Here is a 23,892-nt window from a genome sequence, read left to right as displayed (position 1 = left end):
CACACCCGCACATCGACCACATGAGCTTTCCAGAGGAAGCAGGATTTAGATAAAATATCTATCTAAGAACAGCCTTTGTGATTTACTGATTGTTTTGTGTCAAACTGCACATTTTAATTGTTCAACTCTTAGCAAAGATGAAACAATCAAGCAGTTGTCGTGTCTCAGGATTTGACGTTGGACGAAATATTGGAACAGCAATTCATGACATATGATTATCAGTGTAGGGTGATAACAAACATCTACACTTCATAATGAAATAAGTTTTCTGACGTGACACTGATGCAATGTTGTTAACTGATTGATTTCCACACTACCGATTTGACTCCACCATCCTAAAATGACGTTAATGTGAACATGTGAAAAAGAATTTGACGGAAGTGTATAAGAAACTATTATAACGGCTCCAAATCCTTGGTGGTTTAATAATTCTCATCATCTACAGTCTGGCTTTCTTCTTCTTTCTGCCATTTTACGTCAATGATGAAAATAGATTTAGATTAATGTGTGTGTGTGTGATGCACCTGGTTCAGATGTGAATTGCCTCAGGGGCCAATTATTCATCCATTTTGAAGATTCTTTTATTTTTTGTGCCAACCTTTGTTTTAGTGAGGCTGTTTCTGCCTCATGAGTTAACACTCACTTCATTAATAAAGTAATTAAGAGGCTTACTTTTTTTTACACTCTGCTTCCACTGTAATAAATGAGAAGAAAGCCATAAATAACACATCGTGGGCCCTCGCTGACAACAATGCCCTATTAAACTGCTAATGGAAAGTTACTAAAAAGAACATTTACGTAAGAATTTTCTTTTTTTTTTGAACTATTAACAAGAAAATGTGTTGCCTGTCAAACGGAGGATGGCAAAATGGCATTTTCCACAATTAGTGTTCCAAAAATAGCCGCTCAAGACGGCAGCCCGGGGTTGTTGACTGTTAGTCCGCTCATCCACGAGGCCCCTCAGAAATAGGCCGTGGACTTGGTTGGTCCCGTTGCTCCGGCGCCGCGACCAGAACCAGCTAATTTAGATGCTAAGTCTTTAACTTATTGTGCATTAATCACCATCATATTCCATTTTGTCACAACAACAACACACAGTCTAAAGATCATCTTTTCAGGTCGTTAATTAAAAGCCAGATATTCAAACGTCAGCAGAACCCGAAAGTCACAGGGGTCTGCGAAGTTCGTTATAGCGAAAAAGGCTAATGAGCTAGCAAAAAAAGGGCTTGAAGTCAGTGAGCTGCCAGCACTGTGGATGGATATCATCCTCTGGAAACACTTTCCATTTTGTCCTATATTTCCCAGGGGGCTTTGTGGCAGCTGCATGGCTGATTCCTCCATGGTTTAATTTAACACATTCATGCTGCTTCAGTTTAACAACCATGAGGACGGATTAATGAAAAGTTACTTTGCTCTGACATCTTAACTTTCAGACAGCTGAGGTTGGGTTTCAAGAACCCGTGTTAAATTCATATTTGCACTGGATACTGTGTCAATAAGCGTCTCGACAAACTATGCTGCTATCGATATTTCCGTGACTTTCGTCCGAACCTTGTTTAATAACCGTTGTTAGCATGTTCTGCTTTCCGGCCAGCTGCCTACTTTGGGTAAATGGCTATTTAGCTAGCTAGCTACCTTTCAAAACACATAAATCCAACGTTCCATAAGTCTGACTCAGGCAGAGCTAACAATGAGCATCTATCAGCACCTAACCCTACAGAGGACAGACCTGGATGGTATTCCTGAACTCTCCGATGTCAATTTAGAGATGATTTCACTTCCAGTGAGCAAATATTGACTCTCGAGCAAACATTAAATCTTGGGATTTAGTTGACGCTGTGCGTCAAAACCACCAAATACTTATTACAAGACGTTTGTGAGGTGATAAATATCTCTTTCCCCCTGTATCCTCTGCTCTGAATGAGTGTGTGAATGATTCCATTCTCTGGTGTATAAAAACGGAGCTGGAGCCCCGAGACGTCAGCGGCGACGTGACTCCGCTCGTCCAGGGAATGAAGACAGGCATGAATTTTATTACCTCGTCCCTGGACAGACTACAAAAGAGGTTCTGGGCTGTTTAGACTGAACATGACGCAGTATTGATGGCGCTGGCCGGGGCTGGCACAGACGGAGTAGACGGATCAATGTCACAGCGAGGAAATGGAGGCAGTTTAGTGATGAAGGCAGACTGTGTGTGTGTGTGTGCGTGTGTGTGTGTGTGTGTGTGTGTGTGCGTGCACTGTTACAGAGTAAGTCACAACACGAGACCCTGTAAGAATTATTATCAGGAGAATAAAATCAACCTGTACAGTAACTAGGGCTCAGTATTGATTGTATTTGTGCTAAAACACACAATAAGCTGTTTGTGCTGCTTATACTCAACACTGTGAGGCTTCCATACCAATATCCCTGAACACATTTGAGATTATTTGGTTGTTATTTTAATCTATTTTTTTTTATCTTCACTTTAAATTAACACTCTTTTCGCTTGTTTTTTTTATGGCGTTGGGATTTTAAAGTGCACCTCTGAATTTGTCACAAAAGCAATTTCCATTGTGCTTAACAATGGCAATAGAATGCTTGAATTGAATAAAATTATACTTCCTAAATGATGCGTGAACACTTTAGACATTACACACCAAGTTTAAGGGAGATCCCATATATTTGGCATGAATTATGGATAGAAATTGTGTATTTTGTGGCACGCTCTCAAAACATTATAGTAAAGTCATTCTCAAATACTCCCGGTCAAACCACACAATTTGATATAATTTTGATATATATTTGTAAGGAAATTCTTGAAAAAATGTAGGACAACTTATGTTTTGAAATTTTGCTGGAATATGGAGAGAATCCCAACAATGGTGGACAAACATACCTGTGGCTACTGGGTAGCGCTCTCTGGAGACCGAGGACCAAAGGTTGGATGTTTACAGAATATGAAAATTAAAAAGAATAATCAGAGCAGACCACCAATTGGTTGGTCTGGCTTAATGAAACGCTGCAGAGGAAACGAACATTTGATGGATAACTGCTGTAAAAGAACTGGTTCCGTGTCGTCTTCAGGTCTTTGTGTCCACACACAGAACAAACATGATGCAGAACACTTTCACTACATCCACAAACAACTTGTTTTTTGTCCACGCATTAGTTTTTTTGCAGCTCCTCGCCATCATTGTCTGAACGCATGGTTCACTCACAATCAGCTGACTGAGCGAGCAAAAAACCCGGGGCCTGGGCAGCGGAGTGTTGTAGCGCGGACGCCTCGACTGCTTGGCTTGTCAGCGTTTGCGCTTCAGCGCTCACAGCTGCAGTTGAGTGGAACTCAATCCACAGAGTCTGTGTTTGTGCTTTCACTGAACTGAGAGAGAGGAAACACTGTGGCGCGAACACGCTCGACTACGACACGTTTTGGTTTTTTATTAACATCTTTATGATTGCACCTGAGAGAAATGACAAAGAAAATCAAATATGTTGCATGTAGGACATGGAAAAAAACTAATATTTGAGGGTGAAAACAAAACGTGGGAGAGGAGCCAAAATAATCCCAAAAGGACTTGTTTGGCTCTGCTAATGTAATAAAAAATAATGCTAAAAAGAATAAAAAATTATACAAATATGGGTTTTTCTGTGGCTGTTGACTGATATATGTGGTAAATCGTTGGCTTTTTTTTCTCCATCTGATAATAAATATAAATATCTGTACATATTTTAATATGGAGTTTTGCATCAAAAAAAATAGAGTTTTACTGACTTAATAGCATTCATCAACTCTAACAAAATGTAATATGTACTAACAGGGAGATTAAAAATGATTCGCCAATGCCGATTATCTATTGGCTATATGCACAGTCTCTTCCTGGTTTTCAAGAAGCCAGTCCAAGTATTTCCAGTTGTCCGCCAACGATGTGGAGATGTGTGAGCTACTGAAAGACAATGTAAAGGTTTTTGATCTGTATTGGAAGCTTTAAACACTAACATTAACTTACAAAGTCCAATACGTCATTGGTGACAACTGACTGGAAGTAAAGGAGATTATATTGATATTGATATGACACTTGGTACATGTAGTGAATTGGTCTAACTTGATCAAAAATGCTTCAAATAGCTCAAAAACCAAAATAGCACAGAATCAGTGATATAAGAGGTAACTTTCAAATACTAGATGTATATTATGACAATGAGAGTAGGTATAATTCCTTAATTTAAATTTGGCTACATTTTTATTTGAATCCTGGTCACCAGGACCAGGATTGAGAAACCATAGACCCTTAATTTAGACTCCTAAGTGTGGTGCAAGTTCTGGAGAAAGATCTCCACACAAACACAAGTCTGCTTCAGTTCTCCTTCAGCACAACTTGCCGTGTGTTCTCCATCTACTTTATCTCGTGTGACGCACGCTCTTAAGTGGACGTTTAGTGGCCCGTAAAGGAATATTCACTGAATTTGACAGGAAAGTGCATTGCATTAACATCCCCTTAATCCACCTTTAGTGCCCTTAAGTGGTGCCTCAACACCAGCTAATAGGATTTAGTTTGATTCTTTTTGGCATTTGATTGGTCTGTGGCTGCCCAGTGTGGATGGAGTCCTGCTGCTGTTCCGCGGCCAAAGAAACCAACAAACAAATAAATTGTGTGTGATGCAAAAGTGATGCAGAATATAAACTGTGTTTGAACGACAGCTGTTGCTGAATATTTCCTGCAGCTGCACACAAGTCCACATCCTCTAGTTTCTCTGCAATCAGTCCTTGTACAACACTCAGAACTTTGCAAGTTCCTTTTCTCCTCAGAAGCTGGACGCTAATCAGCCTATCATGCTAATGCCGGAGCAGATTCCCCTGCACACGTCCCGTGTATGGGTTTTCAACCCCAAAGGTAGCCCCGTGATGGAGGAGCATATGGCACGGCCTAAATGTAAATTGCCTGTCTGCCTGCTAATGGAAGGCAAACTATTTTTAGTGCCAGTCCACATTAGTGTGGCGCAAATTAAATTTCAACACCTACCTTCCTGTGTATCGTCAGAAGTACCCGGAAAAAAAAATATTCACGCCCTTGCAAAACACCTCTGCAGGAATGAGAGTTAGAATTAATTAGAATTTAGAAGAAATAATTTGGCACACGCACTTTCAAAATACAATAATATTGTTGTCTGGGTGAAAATGACACTTGATTTCAGAGAAGCATTAATATAAAAATGTCCGTTTTTCCTGTAGCTCCGCCCACACTGTGACAACAACTTTGTATTTCCAGTTGGAAGCTTGTGTAACATCCTCTAAGAACGTCGGTACTCTTTGGGGATTTAGAGTTGTGTGCAAAATAAAGCCGAACGGCCAGTAAACAACATCTCCTCGGGAAGCGAGAGTGTGAGGCTGAGGGCGATGACACACTGAGGATCCTCTGTTTTACACACAACATATGGATGTTTCAATTCTGCCATACGGGCCTGAGGGGATTTCTCCCTTGAGCTAGTGCTTCCTCTTTCTTCTGCTCGTCCTCGGGGGATCTCTGGCCGTTTCCTCCTTCATCCGCGGCTTTCTAGATTCGGGAGCTTCTTACTCTGCCGCGTCCTCCCTCGGCTTCTGTCACCAACCGCTGCCTGAGCGTCTCGGCTGACTCCCCCGTCTCCCCCGCGCTCCCTGCCAAATGTGGGGGTAATTAAGACACCGAAAACTCCTCTACTCAGTTGTTAAGAGGACCGAGAATCTTGTATCTGTCAGGAGCGGCAGCATCGCGGCTAAATTTGCCTGATTTGAAAGCGCTTCAAGGGTGTGCCAATTACCATGTGCATTCACTGTAAGCTGCAGCATGTGACTCATTTGACAGGTTTTTGGTTTCATCTTGATCTCTGCCTCTGCACTGCTCTGGACCTGTCATGATATTTAACTTGCAATACAACCAGTCATGAATCTCCCACCCCCCAAAATGTTCACGGCCATTATGTTTTCTAACAGGCAACATAAAGTCTGTGAAACCTGCAGTGAAATTGAAAAACTGAAACCTCCATTTTATTTTTTGCATTCCACAGATGAACCGACCCCACCACGGATGGGGTCGGTCACGCTGATTTATGTGCCTGCAAAATGCTTAATAGAATTTCACAAACCGCGGTGTCATTGGTTTTAATGTCAAACGAAGAAGTAAATGCCATTTCAGAGGCTTTTCAGCCTGAAACGGAACACGGCCGACAACTGGCCAACACAGGGGAAAGGTTGATTTTCTTTCTACATGACTGTAAATTCAACATTTGCATCTTCAGATACGCTCATGGGACAAAAAAACTGTCTGTAATTTGGAAATCTTTTGTTACATTTAGATAGAGTATATATACTACTGTTATTTTACTTTCATTTAGATTTGTTTAGTTGTATGAAAACCATAGAGAATTTTGAAACTTTGTTGGGATGATAATCCAATCCTTATCTAATCTCGTCCCCACAGGTGTTCCACAAGGCTCCTGTTCGGGCCTCTTCACAATTTACTTAATTTCTGTCTAGTATAAATAAAACTCCACTCAATATACACTGACTTACTTTTATGGCAATATTAAATTATATGATAAAATCAGCAAAACATAATAAAGACTTTACATAATCACATAATGTCTGAAATTGAATATGTTAGAAAACCATTTTTCATCATTTTAAACGTTGATTAGCTGAGACGGTTATAGTTTTTGTTTTATCATAATAAGAAAGGAAACTCATTTATAATTCACATTGAGGATAAAAAGAAATAGTAACGTCTCCTCTACCAGTAAAATACCAGTTACATCATCCATAGACCTGTTCCGGTTGATTCATAATGAAGCAGTGTGAGTGACTCCCCCTCCTGTGTTTTCACACCCGTATCATCTTCCCCTCGTGTCTCAATCAGTGGGGGGTTAACAGGCTGCCTCCATATATGCCAGAACACCTCGCTCCATCCGATACACTCCTTTCCCCAAACCCGTAATGGCCCGAGGGACACTTCATTATTTATCGCTATTGAAGGGGCCTTTCAATTATAATACCTTTGCCACCCTCCTTTTGTCTATTACTTCCAGTCTGGGCCTAGTAGATTGAATATCTGTAGCGTCTATCAGCGATAATTCAAGTGCCACACCCACCACATGAAAAGTTCACAGAACCTGCACCTGCAACAATGTGGAGGCCAATTTCAGGTCAGATCAGAGGATGCTGAGGTGTAATGTGCAGCAGGGGAGTGGAGTAAGTGACAGCAAAGAGACACACTAAGTCTCTCACGTCGTATGTTTTTGTTTCACTTGGACCTGAATCCTAAATTCTGGAAAATTCTCCGTAGTGTGTGTACCCTGCCTTTTTTGCTCCACCTCAGCTGGGATTGGCTCCACCTTCCCTACAACCCTCATGTGGAGGATAAAGTGGTAGAAAAATGAATGAATGAATCCTGAACTTGACAGTATTCATCCCTCAGAGACTCATCTTTTTGTTAAAGGTTGGAGTTGGAGGAGTTTATTGGTATCAATAAAGCACAATATTAATAATGCATATTTGCACAATGAGTAGGTATTCTTCCCACCACATTGCAGTGTTGCTGTGTTTATACAATTGTTCAGACTAGACGAAATGAAATGCAGCTCAAGTCTGTGTTTTTCATCTTGTTGAAACCTGTCATCTGTTTTTGACACATGGACCATTCTATTTTCCACTCTTTCCAATGTCATCTCAAAGTTGTGTTTTGGTTTGAACCAGGAATTCCTTCAGTATCTATGTTTACATGTGCAAAACCCTCGTCATTATGTGACATTTTTACTCCGATCAGGCTTTTATTCTTATTACTTGTGTCCATGTAAATAAAGCTACTGTGTCATATTATGGACAAACACAAAGTTGTCCCAATTTAACCCCACAGGAGTTCTACAAGGCTCCAGTTCGGGCCTCCTCACAAATGTCCCAATTGTCCAGTCACATAGCTTGTAATGTACTTCTTTGCTGATGTATATGACTCATTTCCATGTGGATGAAGGAGAGCGCCCCCTGAAACTACATTTGGCTAAGACAGTCCGTCCATAAGCAGGGGGGCTGCTGGTGCCAATCCCAGCTGACATAGGTCGAAATACAGGCTACACCTTGGACAAGGTCAGTCCATCACAGGTCCTATAGAGACAAACAAACATTCACTTACACATGCACAACCACGGGCATATTACGGCGTCCGATTAACCTCTGCATGTTTTTGGACATGTGGGAGGAAAACCAGAGAACCCCAGGGAAAGACCTCCGAGTCATTCCAGCCAATTAATCTCTCCCCTCAACTGTCGCAGTGCCCTTGTGGCCTTCAACCAAAGTGAAATCCCTGAAGACACTTTGGCATGTGATGGTGGTGCATCTGGTCCTCAATCAGTCTTTTAAGGACACATGTCACTACGCTGGTTTACTTATGGCTGCCAGAATCAAATGTAAGTCAGTGATGCTTGTCAGCAGTGTGACAACATATGGATTTATTGCTCCATCTTGGCCACTAACCTCTTCTGGCTTTATCTGCACACAAGACTAGTTACGGTTGAGCTTCACTGATGATGGACCAAGCTAAATGCTTTTCCGAGCATGAGCTACCAAAGTCACTTTATGTCCTAGCATCCTAAAATGTCCAGCCGATCTTCACCTGACTCCTTTTAACTTTGTTTTATTGTACATATTTGGCACTTACTTCAAGGTCCCTCACTGTACTGACGCTTCAGTGCTGTCCCTCAGTTGAAAGTCACTTTGGATAAGAAATAATCTGCCAAATGAGTGAATGTAATATAATGCACGCATGGAGCGATTGTCATCTATTTTCCTCACTTATTTTTTCCCAGGATTTTTCTTTTAATGTGTCACCTCTCTACTGAGTGATGAGGGGGGAAAAAAAAGGGTACAAATAAATCTTTGGATGACCCAGTTCAGCGAATTCCATTAGCGCTGCGATAATTCACTGAGCACAACAAGCAAAAAAAGGTGTCTCAATGGTTTGTTAAACTAGCGAATTGTGTAGGTGTCCAGTAAACAATTGGCCGCTGTAAATTGATAATGATTACTGATTATCACAACAACGGGAGCCATTTATCAGCCTCTACAATGAGATCAGTGGTGCTAAACGGGGTTGTTAGCCTGTTGGCATTTCCTGGGTGGTGTCCATGTTTTTCGGATTAAATATGTGGATGTGTGCTTGTGTTATTCACTCTCTGGGTGCAGAAAAATGTGCATTTATGAGGGTTTTATCTGCCATTACTGCTGGTTTTGTTGGCAGGGATTATGGTCTGGGGCTGTAATAATTCCTGGTATGCCCGAAATAAAACATTTAAAATATGCACGTTCTCGCAGAAGAAATGGAGTTGGCATTAAAAACACTCCCTGCACCAAAAGACTAACTACAGACTCCTAACATTTGGGCTGAATAGAGAGAAAAATACAAGAGAATGACAGTGCAAATTAATCCCAAACTCAAAACAGGCGCTCCCCGTAGCCTTTTCAATTTTTCATATGCTGGAAATAGATTTGGAGATGGATCCCAACCCTGAGCTGATAAATTTTAATTTGATCCCTCCCATGCATCATTATTTGCACAATGCAACTGCCAGCCATAGCCTGTGTGCTCGGAATGGCAAGTCCACATTCAAATTCTGAACAGAATACAAATTTTCTTTCCCCCCATCATATACAACAAAAGGCAATCATTCCATTTGTTTTCACACACAATGGCCTCTGGATAATAGTAGTAAGGGTCTAGAGGTGGATGGAGGGGGAAAAAAAGAGACCAAGTTATCTGCTTTTCCCAGAGTCTGCCTCTTTGCCATGAATAATAGATTATAGATGAGAGCTGGAGTTTGCCTCGCAGGGAGGTGGGTATAACACTGCTTGAGGTCAACACGGCAGAGTCGATTTCTGCTTTTTTACCAGGCCTATCTGAAACACTCAGAGACGTAGCCTCACAACACCCGCAGAGTGACTATTTTTAACTGCTGCTTTATCACTCAAAGCCACTGTGGTGAAGGACGTGATAGGCAATATGCAATGTCATGCTTTTGAATATGATAAAAAAAAAAATGGCTAAAGTCAGCTATTTCTGGTAGTTTCCTTCCCACATAGCAAAGTTTCTATACATCATACGCCCAACCCTGTCATCTGGGCCCACATATTGTGTGGAGTGATGCGTAGTGGGCAGTCTGATCCTGTGGATTTGGGCCAAAACTAAGCCATAGCAATGTCAACCACAACTTGCCGCTGCCACTTAGACTTGTCCCAAATGTTGTTGGGGACACAGGGATGGGGTGAAGTTTCAGGGCCTAAGTAGACCCTTCAATTTCCCAGGTTTACCAACTCCAAAGAAAGTAATCATAATGTCGAGATTGGGCCGAGATTTAAACAGAAAAGTCTAAACCTAATAAGCTAGAGCTGGTCCAAATCTGGGCAAGAGTATGCTTTTTATCCGGCCAACATTTCAAATCCTCATTTGGCCCAAAGACTGTGTGGAATGATGGTCCAAACCTGTTCTCCAGAACTGGAACTGGAAGTAAGCCCTTATTCTTTAAATGTTGATATGAAACAACAAAAGTAAATGGATTGACGGCAAGTATTCAGTGTTTCAAAGAGTGTGGGATGAACGGAAGAATGTTTTTAGTCCAGTCCACCAAAATTTGAACCAAATAAACCAGAATTGGTCCTAATCTGGGCATCTACCTCACACACTATGTTTCATGATGGCACTTGCCAGATTTTGGCCACAAGTAAGCCAACATCAATGCTGCGGGTCTTTTAATATTTAGCATCCTAGTGCAATGTTGTGCTGTTGTGCCCTGAAACAAATTAATCCCTCCTGTTCCAAGCTTTTTATTCACTTTATACTCAGTTGGCGTGGGAGTGACAATGGCTAATTACCAGGTTAGCGGAATAAAGAGGAAACAAACATCCAAACAATTGCCACTGTGTAATTTAATAAATGTAATCTGGTGCTGAGAGGTAATTTAAACTGGGTCGCTTGAAAGAAAGGGGAGGCTGTTTGATCCAAAGGCTGGGCACAGTCCTTTTTAGCAGTGGATAAACGTCCTCTCAGATCTGTACCCATGTCTTTAATGAGCGAGAGTGATCACTGCTCACGTTTCAACATAAAAATGTGACCAATTCCCATCACTGTGAAGAAGGGGGGGGGGGGGGGGGGGGGGGGGGGGGAACCATGTGAGAGTGGAAAACCTGCCAAATGTCTAAAACTGGGAGACCAATCACTCCACAGGGCCGAGTATGTAAGGGAAAGTTCATTTAATTCCCAAGGAGGCCATGACCTTTTAAATCGTCTTATCTCCAAAAGGACTTCACAGAAGACGAGGTGGAGGTCGCGAGGAGCTAAAACATCAAGAACGTGTGGGTTTTTATGAGAGAATCGCTCTCCGGGAAGAGTCGGGCGGATTAAAGCGCTTGCTTTTTCTGACACTGTTCACTCCCCACTTTAGTGGATAATTATTACTGCCTTGTAAAAAAAAGAAAAAAAGAACGAAGTGAATGTGACACTTGTTTAATTTAACTCCAAAGAAAAGCCTCTCGAAACAACTGGAGGATGGCTTAATACATTATACACTTTCATTAAATATATATAAACCTCTTGGGCTCGCTGAGTAAACTCGAGCGGCGGTGGCAAACCGAGATGTGACGCCTCAGCACACGATGCGTTCCTGATTCCAGATCACGAACGAGCAGGGGCACGCAGAGGCACGCAGGGGCTGCCACTCGACTTTATTTGTGTGCAGGACCCCGCTGATCAAAGATGATGAATAACGAGTCCAGAGGAGGGGGAATTAGCGTGGAAAAAACCCCTCCTTGTTTCAACCGACGTATAAAATATCTGCACTTACTTTAATGAGCAGCGATAAAAGTTGCCCGTGCCGCGCGGTGGGCAGCGGCGTGATTGATGCCGCACATTAAGAGTTGGCTGCCGTGCCCGAGCAAACCTCTCATCACAGCAGCAGGAGAAGAGCTGTCAGCCTATTGTCCCCAAATACCTGCCTGCAAAGACTCTCTATCTCCTCTCCTGCCAAACTCTCAACTCTCCAAATCCCTTTTCTAGTTTAGCCCCGCTCACTTTTTCTTTTTTTCTTTTTGGTACCACTCAGATATTCCGTCGGCCGCTCTTCATTTCTTGCATACTCCCTCGCTCTCCGAGATAAAACTCTTTCTCTTCCCTCCGGCGTTCCTCCTCCTCCTCCTCCTCCGCCAGACAAATAGCTCCACTTGTTTCAAAGTGGCCACAACAGAAGGACAATGATAAGAGAGCTGTCATTTCCTCCGCCTGCCCCCACACCTCACATCACTGTAATTGACTGCGCTGTTTCTGGATGTGCCGCCGCCGCCGCCGTTCCCCGGGACGCCCGAGAGTCTTGTCAGGAATCATAGGGTGTCTTGTCATTCACTGACCTCCACGTTATTTGCGGCGTTATTTTGGCAAAGGTGTTCATTTACCCGGAGATAGTCGTTAATTTAGTCCTTGGCTGAAGGACGGCCGAGGACCGCCGCTCCAGTAAATGAGGTCTTTTCCTCGTGGCTGAGATCTGGTTTTTTTGGACTCTCTGCTGCTTGTGCTGCAGCTCAGAGTGAATCAAAACAGCAGCCGTGTCATTCTCCCCTTTCTTACCAAGAGCCACTTAACCCTGAGCTGAACTGGAATTTAGTATGAAAACAACAACACCCTCTCTACCAGGGTGGGTATTATTTCCCCATATGAAAAGTTTTGGGGTTTCTGGGCAAATCTGGGTCCTACAAATCAAATTTCATACATTTAACGACCATTTTAATATAATTTAGTATGAAGTTTGATGCCAAGTGCCATTAAATGTGTCCTGTAATCACAGTAGAGGGTTATTTTATACACAACAGCAGTAACGTTATCTATTTCATCTTTGCCATTTTCGACTTGGGTTTTGCAAGCGTTAACTATTACACTGGAACATTAAAGGTCACGCACATTTAAAGGACAGTTCCGGACATTTCAAGAGCATTTCTCTCCAATCCATCAGAGGTTGTGCTTTTATGAAATTACACTAATGTAAATTTCCTTTTTGAATCTTAAATCAAGACCGTGGCGCAAACTTGGCACCTTTTACTTCTATATCTGCATGTTTTTAGTCTATATCCTGATATATATATATGTATACCAGATCTTGTCTCATATCACAATATACTGTATATTACATCTATACATTGACCGGCTCTATGTTTTCTGTAGCAATAGTTTGGTGATTTTGACAAGCATTGAACTAATATTAATACTTAATATCTAACTTAATTATCCCTAATTGAGCCCACGCTCATTTCAGACGCTGCTCTCCACAGTTTCAGGCGTATCCTGACACTTACGCCTCACCTCTGTCTTTGTGCATATTCAGTAGAAGACACCCCAGAGAGAGGTCAACATAATATAGAGACGTCCCATCATCATCCTCATCATCTCTCTCTCTATATATTGAAATGCGTAATGAGCGCCGTGGCCGCGGTCTCCTGTTCTCTCCAGGACCTGATTAACACTTTTTTAATGGTTATTTTCTTCAGAGTGCTTAGCCAGCAGGTCAGCCGTGCCACCTCCCCCCTGAACCCCGACCATCAATTTGTATGAGCGGGGGGGAAACGAGCGTGCGCTGTCAATCAAACGCGGCCGCCTGAGTGAAAGCAGAGCGGCGGCGGTGGCCCTGGCTGGACTTTCAGTCCTAAAACTGATTTGGGGCTACAGATTGCTCCCTGAAGTGGGACCAGCTTTCAAAGTGCTTAAAGAGGACGTTTTGTCAGCCAAGGAAGGAAAGGAAGGAAAAAAATCTAAAGTGGCAGAGCTGAACAGGGACGCAGAGACTTAATTTTTATGGAGGGCTGTTAAGATGGAGGTCATGTGATCTGAGGAGAGGAGGCAGAGCCCAGTTTTAGTAAAAGCAGGTTTAGCTTATTCTTTGAGGAAGTAACGGAGACGCAAACTGATGTGGTTTTTATTGGAAAGCAACAATTTTGTACAGTAAAGAAAAGATTTAAATTCAGCAAAAGCTACTAACTTTAGTTTATGGGTGCGGTAGCTCAGTGGTTAAGACTTCATGGTCGCAAGTTCAACTCCACCCCTGGCAGGTTGTACTCGATTCCCTTGTAAGTCGCTTTGGATAGAAGCGTCTGCTAAATGACATGTAATGTAATAATGTTTAGTTTAGCTTGAATATATATATTGTGTGTTGAAATGTAATTTAGGTCACAAAACAGTTTTATTGGTGTTTTGCTCTACTCCAATTGCGAATTACACAATTTGCAGTCTTCTATTATCGTTTTTCAGGTAACACAATATCCATACTATTTATTCATTTTTGTTGAATAAACTTGCGTAAAGCCAAGTTGTGATGGACTGGCAGCAAACTTTAGCCCTATGTCAGCTGGGATTGGCACCAGCAACCATAAAGTGGTAGAAGATGGATGGATAAAAGTCATATTCATAGCAGGGGAAAGAAATGCCATATTTCCTTTAAAATAGAACCCAAATGAAGCAAGAAGAGTGGGGAAAGAATGAGAGGTCCAAGAATCGTGCCTTGTAGTACACCACCCCAGTGGAAAGGGTTCTGCAGAAACTTCTCTCAGTCAGGTTGGAATGAAACCAGTCCAGGATTTACTGTGTTAATATGTAGAATACTCTTTTTCTTCTCTAGAATGATGTCACATCTCGGCAAACTAATGTACCAAAACCGACATTTTGTAGAAGTTTAAACTTGGAGGAATGGGTTATCTTTGTAGTGTATTAACATCATTTTGACCACTTCCATCAGTCATGACCTTTGTTTCTTTGTTTTAATATTCTTATTTCATACATATTTGAGTGTGAGTCCATATTTCAGATTAAAGGCTGAGCGTTCTCGTGGAATACCTATAGACTGAAGGTCAAACAGTTTCACCATTTCATTTGGTGGAAAATGTGCATTTTGCATCGTGGCTCTGGCTTTTTATGAAGCCTGTATTTTCCCTCATGTATCTTAAACAACAGCACAGGATTTCATCCTCTGCCTCATCAGCTCGCGGTGTTGATTACACGGGCGTGGAACGATGACACTGCCTGTGGGCGTGGTGTTGTTGTTGTTGTTGTTGTTGTTCTACGTCCTCTGATTCATCGGGGGAAACAGCGGGACGTGACCCCGTCATCGAGTTCTTCACAAAAGCTTAACAGAAACATTAAATGTCTGTCAGTGCGTCACAGCAGAGCCGAATGATTGGCGTCGGCTTTGTTCGACTGTCGTACAGTACGACTTCACCACACAAACACAACACCAATTACCGGCCATTGCACTCGTTAATGTGCTGAAATTGCACTGTAAATAAAAGTTCTGTGATAACACCCCCGCGCTAATTCCGATGCCCCATAAAAACAATAATTGTCCGCCATGAAAACCAATTTGACTCAACCATGCAACTGGGCGGAATTATAAATTGGGCTTAGCCAAGGTAATGAAGGATAGCACGCGCCAAGTCAAGGATGGAGGCTTTTGTCTGAGGCAATCACTCGCGGCGGCTTGGCTGCGTTTCATATCAACGAGACTGACATATGGAAAAATAATTAAAACGGACGCGTTCAACCAATAACAGCTGGCGAGCGAGGGTTTTTTAATTTGCCGTCAGATTTGCATGCCGGCTGTCAATCCGCGCTCTTCCCCCGTCTGAGGCGGAAAATTCCAATCAATCAAGGTCTCGGAGTTTGTAATCGGGCGACATCAGCAGCGGCGGCGGCCGGCGCACGCTCACCTTGAACACGGCAGGACAACGTGGCAGTGATTTACTGAGCGGAGTTTGAGTCGCCGACAGTGAGTGAACGTGAAAGTGCACGGCAACTTCCTCTGTGACAGAACAATTAATATAAAACGGAGATTGGGGCGTCAGTCTGCGGAGGCCGGGAGTGATGATGCGGTCGAGGTAAACGAGGCAGAGCGGAGCTGCGGCAGCAGTAAGAGCGCGTTCCAACAGTTCTGAAGACTCAAACTATTTAGTTTTTGTCCGTCCAAAATATTGATCTGGCCTTTTCCACTTTCTTTAAAAATATATCATTTTGTCCAAACTTCTGCATTTAAACAAATGTCTTGTTTCCACTTGTCAAAAATGTCAAATAACAGTATTTGCATCTTGTAAATGCAGACGACTGCACACAGCCTGGAGTTTGACTGAAAACATTAAGATAACGTCTACAAAAGCAGTTACTCCTACCACCCCTGCTCTGCTGCTGTATACACACAAACGCTCCCTCAAGTCAGGTCTGATGACAAACGTCTACAAAGGTTCAGCACTACAGCTTTAAAATTAACAATAAATACAAATATTCCTCCCTAGTTTTTATGATAGACCATATTCACGAAAACAAAATGGACGTCGCTTTCTGGTTCAAACAGTGAAGCCTCGGAAGTCGGATGTTAAGTTAATTAGTTAGCGGCAGTTAGCCGCCAGGGGGCGACTCCACCGATTGTAGAAAACGCCTTCATTTGAATGGAAGTCTATGGAAAAATGAGCTTCTACTTCTCACTTGATTTATTACATCAGTAAAAACTTCCCTCAGGAGTTAAGGACGCACCATATTTGTCGTTTGGCCGATATATTGGGAGTGGTCAGGCCGATAAATGATAGCGATACTGATAAATATGAGGTCATTTTGTCTCTTCTGTCGTGAAATGAACGCAATATTTTCACACTCAAGTTGTAGCAGGCGTTTCTTCATTGTACAAAATACATAAAAACGAAATAATAGCATAATAGTCAAGGTGGTAGCAGCGTATTCAGTGTCGCTATAGTCTCACATCACTGGTTACAACTCTTCTTCAATAGAATATGATGTCATTATTGTCCCTGAGGTCCTTGAAAATGGCCCTAAATACACCTGGGTCATTGAAAGTTGTAGTTAAGTTAAGATATTCAGGGAATTGTCTCCCTTGTTTGTTACGGCGCCACCTACTGTTCCATTGATGTACGTAGACTAGGCCCAGTCTCCGCCGTTGACGTGAGATTCCGTTGCAGAACAACGGGCGAGTAAAGTTAAGCAAAGAGTGAGAAAATGACGACGACGTGATGTTTGGGGAAATGGAAAATTCCAAAAGACGGTAACTTTGACTGAGGTCCCAAGGACAATCACTTAAGGCTCTTACAAGTTGTCCTACCATCTTAAGCTGTGTCGGCACATTCTAGCCCCTTGAATTTGAGGGCATTGGTCCTGGAAAGTCCTTGAGTTTGATGTCAAACAACATGTGGGATCACAGTGCAGTCCCATCTGACTGCGTCTCACACACACACTCATGACAGGACAGCGAGCGAGAAGCCTCAACCTCACTCCCTCCTCATTTTGGACAAGAGGACAAGAGAAGACAAAAGAAGGGACGTGGATAGTGGCTCTGGACAGATGGCCGAGGGGACGGGAGCGAGGTAAGCAGCTGTGTGTGACCGTCAGTGGACTCAAGGAGCAGCAGAGAACAGATGGACTCACATCACACCGACTCCGCTCTGAAGCAGAATCAGGAATGTTTTCTTACACAAACACAGAAAACAAGGCAGAAACGTGACGAAACGTGTCTCACAGCGACTGAGGCGGCGTGGACACGAGAGTGTGAGCGTCGTGTTGTGGATTTCTCCAACGTTTACAGACATTTTTAACAGAAAAAGTCAAATAAATATAGGCTTGGTTCCAGAGCCAGGATTTAGGAGCCCGAGTTCTTATATTTAATTATATTTTTAGGGGCAAAAACTCTGTTTTATCAAGAAAACTATCAAAGGTTGTAATTATAACATAAGATTAGAGTCTGAATGATTCTAATCACCAGAGGTTACAACGATCTTTGACTCTGTCCAAGTAAACTGATCATGTGACCCTCTCTACGTTGTCCAGTCACGTGTAAAAATGCTTCAGCGATGTTTTTTGAAATGTAAGTGTTCACATCACCAGGTTTTTAGTGCCATATTTAGTTTTTGTGATTTTTTTAAGGGCAATGGAACCAGTTCCATGTTTTCCACTCTTAAATAAACTTCCTGATTTCCCTACAGCCACTTCATGACGACAGCACTTATAAACGAGTCGTCAGGTCACTGCTGCTAAAAACACAAACGTGTAGCCCCGAGATGGAGACAAGAAAGTTCACGACCTCTCCAAAAGTTGCTAAAAGGCATTTTGTAAACGTCACTGAGCGAAGAGGAACGACACAGAGTCAGCTGAGGGGAAGGTTGAATGACACCACAGTCTGGAGGCTGACCTCACCTGACCTCACCTGACCTCACCTGACCCTCCCCCAGGACTGAACTGCAGCACACACACACACACACACACACACACACACTGTCCATCTGTATAATTAAGCACCTTAACAGAGCCAGAGGATCACGTCCTGAGCTTCAGCATCTGTTTTCAAATGCATGTGAAAATTCTCCTCTTACTGACCAGTGAGTGTGTGTGTGTGTGTGTGTGTGTGTGTGCGTGCACGGGCACGGGCCTGTGTGTGTGTGTGTGTGTGTGTGTGTGTGTGTGTGTGTGCGTGCGTGCGTGCGTGTGTGTGCACGGGCACGGGCCTGTGTGTGTGTGTGTGTGTGTGTGTGTTGCTATTCTGAGCCAGAGCAAACCTCTTGAAAACATAACGAGGCTCAGTATAATTTAGAAATCAGCAGCTGTTTACTCGCGGTTACAGTGAGAGTTCAGGTGGGTTCTGAAGTGCGTTTGCGTTGGATACTGAGTGACTCACGGACTCTGCCGGGGAAACGTGAGAAAGTGATGTTAGCGCTCGCTCACAACACGTTTGTCCCTAAAGAAAACGTGACATTTGTGAGGCTTTGTAAAGAGAGTCCTCTCACACAGAGAAAACCAACCACACGAGTCGCTGATCCACTCCGGCCTCCACCAGTAACTTAACATGTGTTATTTAGTCAATTTGGGTTTTAAAATGCTTCATCTGCATTGACACAAACCTGCCACACGAGGCAGCAGCACACCACCGCACACGGGTAAGCTCCTGTGTCCCTGTGAGCTTAAAACACTGGTTTTCTCTGTGGGGTTTGGTGGTGCAGGAGAAACACGTGTGTCTTTGTGTCTTTGTTGTTTCTGTGAGTGAGAAACATGACTCTGACTGCTGTGGACCGTCACTGCTGTGGACCGTCACTGCTGTGGACGGTCACTGCTGTGGACCGTCACTGCTGTGGACCGTCACTGCTGTGGACCGTCACTGCTGTGGACCGTCACTGCTGTGGCCGCGGTCATTTATATCCTTGAATCAGTCAAGCACAGATGTAATATATGATGGAGCTGAAGCTGCTTCTGTGCGTCTCCATTAAACTGTTCATTTCCCTCTAAAAACCCTGCAGTCAGTAAAATAGTAGAAGATAAAAAAAAGAGCTGCAACAATATCCAACTATATAACTTCACACCAGAGTCTCGTTGATTTTTAACATTCAAACATCACAGTAATATGTGCCCGTGTGCACCAGAGGGGGATTCTGCTCACACACACACACACACACTCTCTCTCACACACACACACACACTCTCACACACACACGAACAGATATTTAGCATCAGCTTTTTTAAATGAAATATCTCAGTCTGTCACGTCATGTTTGTTTCTCCCCGACATTCGTGTGATATTCATAGAAAAGTCCAGAAATAATCATTTATTTATTCATTCATTTATTGTTTTTGTTAACAAACAGAAAGAAAAGTGGGAAAATAACGGCTGATTTCACTTCCCCTCTCGACACACACACACACACACACACACGTTTCTACAGAAGCCCAAATGGACAAACAGTAGTGAGAGTAGAAGCTTTAAGGCCACCGTAGTTTTGGAGGGAGTCTCTCGTTCATCTTTAAAGCTTTAGCACGTTAACTTCATCTGACTGAGGGAGCGTTCGTGTGTATACAGCAGCAGAGCAGAAGCATCTATGCCGTTCTCAACATAAAACACATCACTTCCTGCGTGCGGCGCCGCGTGAATGTCACCGGGCGACGCAGCTACGCTGAGAAACACATTTAACTTTCGTTATTTAAAAGTTAAAACTCTGCATTCGCTCGCTTCAGCCTCAAAAGACTCGTGTAGTCTGCCCCCTGGAGGTGACACACACACACACACACACGCACACACACACACTGCGTTTGATTTGTGGAGCCAAAATGGACGGAATAAATCACAACAGCTACACCAACATGGCTGCATACTAATCAGTGTATTACCCACGGGGAAACTGACCCTGACTAATGGTGTGTGTGTGTGTGTGTGTGTGCGTGCGTGCGCGCATGTGTGTGTGTGTGTGTGTGCGTGCGTGAGCGCATGTGTGTGGACACCCAGATTCTTATAAGACACAGGAAGTGAGGACATTTTGGCTGGTTTTGGACATTCTGTCAAACCTTAAAAATGTCTGTTTCTGGGTCAAAACCTGGTTTTAGGGTAAAGGTCTTTGCACACAGGGCGGGTTGTGACTCAACCTCACGTGTACATGAACCAGGATGAGAAGAAATAATCGATGATGAGGACGATGTTAGTTCTGGAAACAAACACAATGGAGCGATCTGATGTCGCGTTAAAGGTTTGGACTCAAACAACAACAAAAAAAGTAAAAAAGCTCTGGGAACAGAATCTACAGGACTTCAGTTTATTTAGAAAGACATTAAAATCATAAAGAAATTACAAAAAACAGGCTGAACTGAGGTGGTTTTCCTAAAATCAGGGTTTTATTCAAAACCATTCAGTTAAAAAAGATCATAGGAAACCTAATGATAAGATAAGAAAAGCCAAATAAAGACAATAGTGATAAAACATAAAGGATTCAAAACAGTCCCCGGTGTCTCCCTGTGTGTGTGTGTGTGTGTGTGTGTGTGTGTGTGTGTGTGTGTGTGTGTGTGTGTGTGTGTGTGTGTGTGTGTGTGTGTCTGTGTGTGTTTCACTTCAGTCTGTTGTTGTATTAAAGAGGAAACGTTAACGCGGGTCAGTGTGTAAACACACCGTGTGGTTCAGGCTCCTGTGTGAAGAAAACAACACAACACAACAACAACACAACAGAAGAGAAGGTTGTTGTTTACCTTTCTGATGACCTCGACCTAACGTCACAAAGCCAGAGGAGATGAAGTTGTGAAAGTCGCCGCCGCCACCGCCGCCGCCGCTGCGCACACTCTCTTTACCGTAGTGAAGACCTGAACACACACACACGTCACAACACAGTGTTTTACTCTCATTTTCTACCACTTCATCCTCCACATGAGGGTCACGGGGGTCACGAAGGTCACGAGGGTCACGAGGGTCACGAGGGTCACGAGGGTCGCTGGTCTTTACACGGAATTCCCGAGGTTCTACCGTAATGACAAGTATATGAGTGCAATTAAAGCTCTACTGTAAAATATCGGATCGAGGGCCAGACTCTCTATCATCACACATCTATGAATGAATGAATGAATGAATGAATGAATGATTTTTCCACATATCACAAACTAGTACTAGGAGTTACGGTCACGACAAATCCTGTAATCCTGTGGTAACAGTCGGGTTAATCCTAACATGTCCATGTTGTTGTGCTGTGAGATTATTGTTTATTTTCAAACCGCTCACTGTGGCGTCAAATAGAAAACTCCCCCCTGCGCTGTTTCCCTCGGGCGCTCACGGGAAAGTGAACAAACACCCGTCGCTGTCGTTGTCGTCGTCATCGCTGCTGTGATCTTCAGGGGGAAAAAATAATAAAGCGATATGTTTCCAGCAGCCGCTGCACTTTGAACTCAATCACACGTCTCCTTCTGCGCGCCGCAGATAGAGCCCCACAATCCACCAGGTGTGATATATATTTTTCTTTTTTCCCCATCAATTCTCTCCCAGTGTCACACACACACACACACACACACACAAGCTTTTGTTGTCACCTTTGTCATTGGTAGTTCTGTCCACAACCCACTGCGGCAACCCTTGAGTCTGAAAGACCCTTCAAAAGCAGACCACCTCCTCCTCCTCCTCCTCCTCCTCTCCTTCTCTCCTCCTCTCCTCCTCCTCCTCCCCTCCTCCTCACAGCTCATTAAGGTGAGGTAGCATGACGAGCCTGCAGGGGGACGTCTACGCATTATGAATTTATGGTCCTTGGTACAAAGAAATTCGTGACTTTCACTTCAACAATGTGCCGTGGAAATGAGCGAGCGGTGGAGCGAGCGGCGCAGGTGCAGGTGCTGCCGAGGATTCATATGCTAATACTTCTTTTAATCACACGTCGTTGGATGAAACCTACACCTCTGAATTACCTCTGACAGTGAGAAATAATGTGAATAATAAGATAATTATGTGTAAGAAAAAAGCTGCTGATGTGGTGCAGCGCGGCTCAGCGGTGGCTCAGCGGCCGGTTTATCTGACTCCCAAGGTCAATTATCTTTGACATGAGGCCCGGCTGAGGTCATTTACGCCGTGTACTGGTTTTTATGGCGTGATTCAGACGCTGCTGCGGACGCGGAGCTGTGTGCGTCGTCTCTATGATGTCGTCATGTTTTCATCACGTGCTGTCGCAGGTTCACGTCTCTCTCAGGAAAGTGATCGTCGTGTGTCGTCTTTAGATTCTGCTTGTTTTTGTGTTGAACACGAGTTTTTGAAACATTCCCTCTGCTGCACCAAACTCCATTGAGAAAATGTCTGTTTTTAGCTCAGAGTGACACAGGTGCTGCTGGTCCACTGCTGCCTCGTGTGGTAAGTTTGTGTCACTTCACACAATCTGAAGAAAGATTTTCAAATGCCGAAGTCACAAAATAACACATTTGAACTCACTGGTGGAAGCAGAAATGGATCGACCGCTCGTGTGCAATGTGGTTAAAAAATGGCTGATTTTTTCAATGGGATTTGGTGCGGCAAGTAAAGTCCAGTTTCCTGTCTTACAGTCCAGTTTCCTGTCTTACAGTCCAGTTTCCTGTCGTAAAGTCCAGTTTCCTGTCTTACAGTCCAGTTTCCTGTCTTACAGTCCAGTTTCCTGTCTTACAGTCCAGTTTCCTGTCGTAAAGTCCAGTTTCCTGTCTTACAGTCCAGTTTCCTGTCTTACAGTCCAGTTTCCTGTCTTACAGTCCAGTTTCCTGTCTTACAGTCCAGTTTCCTGTCGTAAAGTCCAGTTTCCTGTTTTAACAGGAAACATATTCTTAAGCTGACATGGACTTTATTAGATGAACAGCCACGTCCCTGATTCTCAGCTTGCTCCATAATTAACTGGCTCAGAGATGCTGATGGATCCCTGTCTAAACACATGAAACCTGTGTGTGTGTGTGTGTGTGTGTGTGTGTGTGTGTACACTCTGGGGGCAAACGGCTGCAGCTGTGTAATAAAAGCGCGGGCAATAATGAGATCCAGGGCAGGAGACGATTAGGGCGGCGGTCTCTAACATGTGGACGCAGTCAGCAGAGATGCTGTTCTGAAACACCTGGGCGATGATTATCTGGTCGACGGGGAGCGGGCGAGGTCACGGCGGAGACGTTACGGCGAACAATTTAAGGATTAATTAGAGAGAGAGAGAGAGAGAGAGAGAGGTTGTGTTTGTGAATATGATTATAACGGCTCCTGCCGGCGAACATCGCAGTAATTTAATCAGCGTTTTTGTTATTTGGGCAGAATTTACAGCTTGACCGAGACTCGGAGGGAAAACTACAAACCGCCCTCCTGTGTTCGCTCTGATCTGAACTAACTCATTTACGAGGGTCCCTGAATGCACCTCTGAGCTCCACACGTTGTGTCACACGACACATTTATCACGTCAGCTCTCATGTGCTGGGGTTATCCATGCTGGTCAGATCTTTTAATAAAGTGTTGATTTAAAGACAATTTTCAGGGAAAAGTGGCCTGGAAATGAGCAAATATAGACATATTTGTGCTCAACGACATCGTTTAATAGTTTCAACTAAACAAAGTGATGATTAAAGCTGTAGTAACGTAAAC

The 23,892-nt window shown here is 43.4% G+C and overlaps 1 protein-coding gene across 1 annotated transcript in view; it reads right to left on the bottom strand.

The window, feature by feature from the left end:
- Positions 1-23,892, bottom strand: part of LOC131448143 (protein shisa-6) — a 67,862-nt gene that overhangs the window by 36,895 nt on the left and 7,075 nt on the right. The window contains exon 3 of the mRNA XM_058620286.1: positions 21,030-21,140. Within this exon, the coding sequence (XP_058476269.1) occupies positions 21,030-21,140 (111 nt within the window). The remainder of the gene's footprint in view (positions 1-21,029; positions 21,141-23,892) is intronic.

This window comes from Solea solea, chromosome 21, assembly GCF_958295425.1.
Source record: "Solea solea chromosome 21, fSolSol10.1, whole genome shotgun sequence".
Classification (NCBI taxonomy): domain Eukaryota; kingdom Metazoa; phylum Chordata; class Actinopteri; order Pleuronectiformes; family Soleidae; genus Solea; species Solea solea.
The sequence above is the reverse complement of the archived record's forward strand: the minus strand, read 5'-3'. Positions and strand labels throughout refer to the sequence as shown.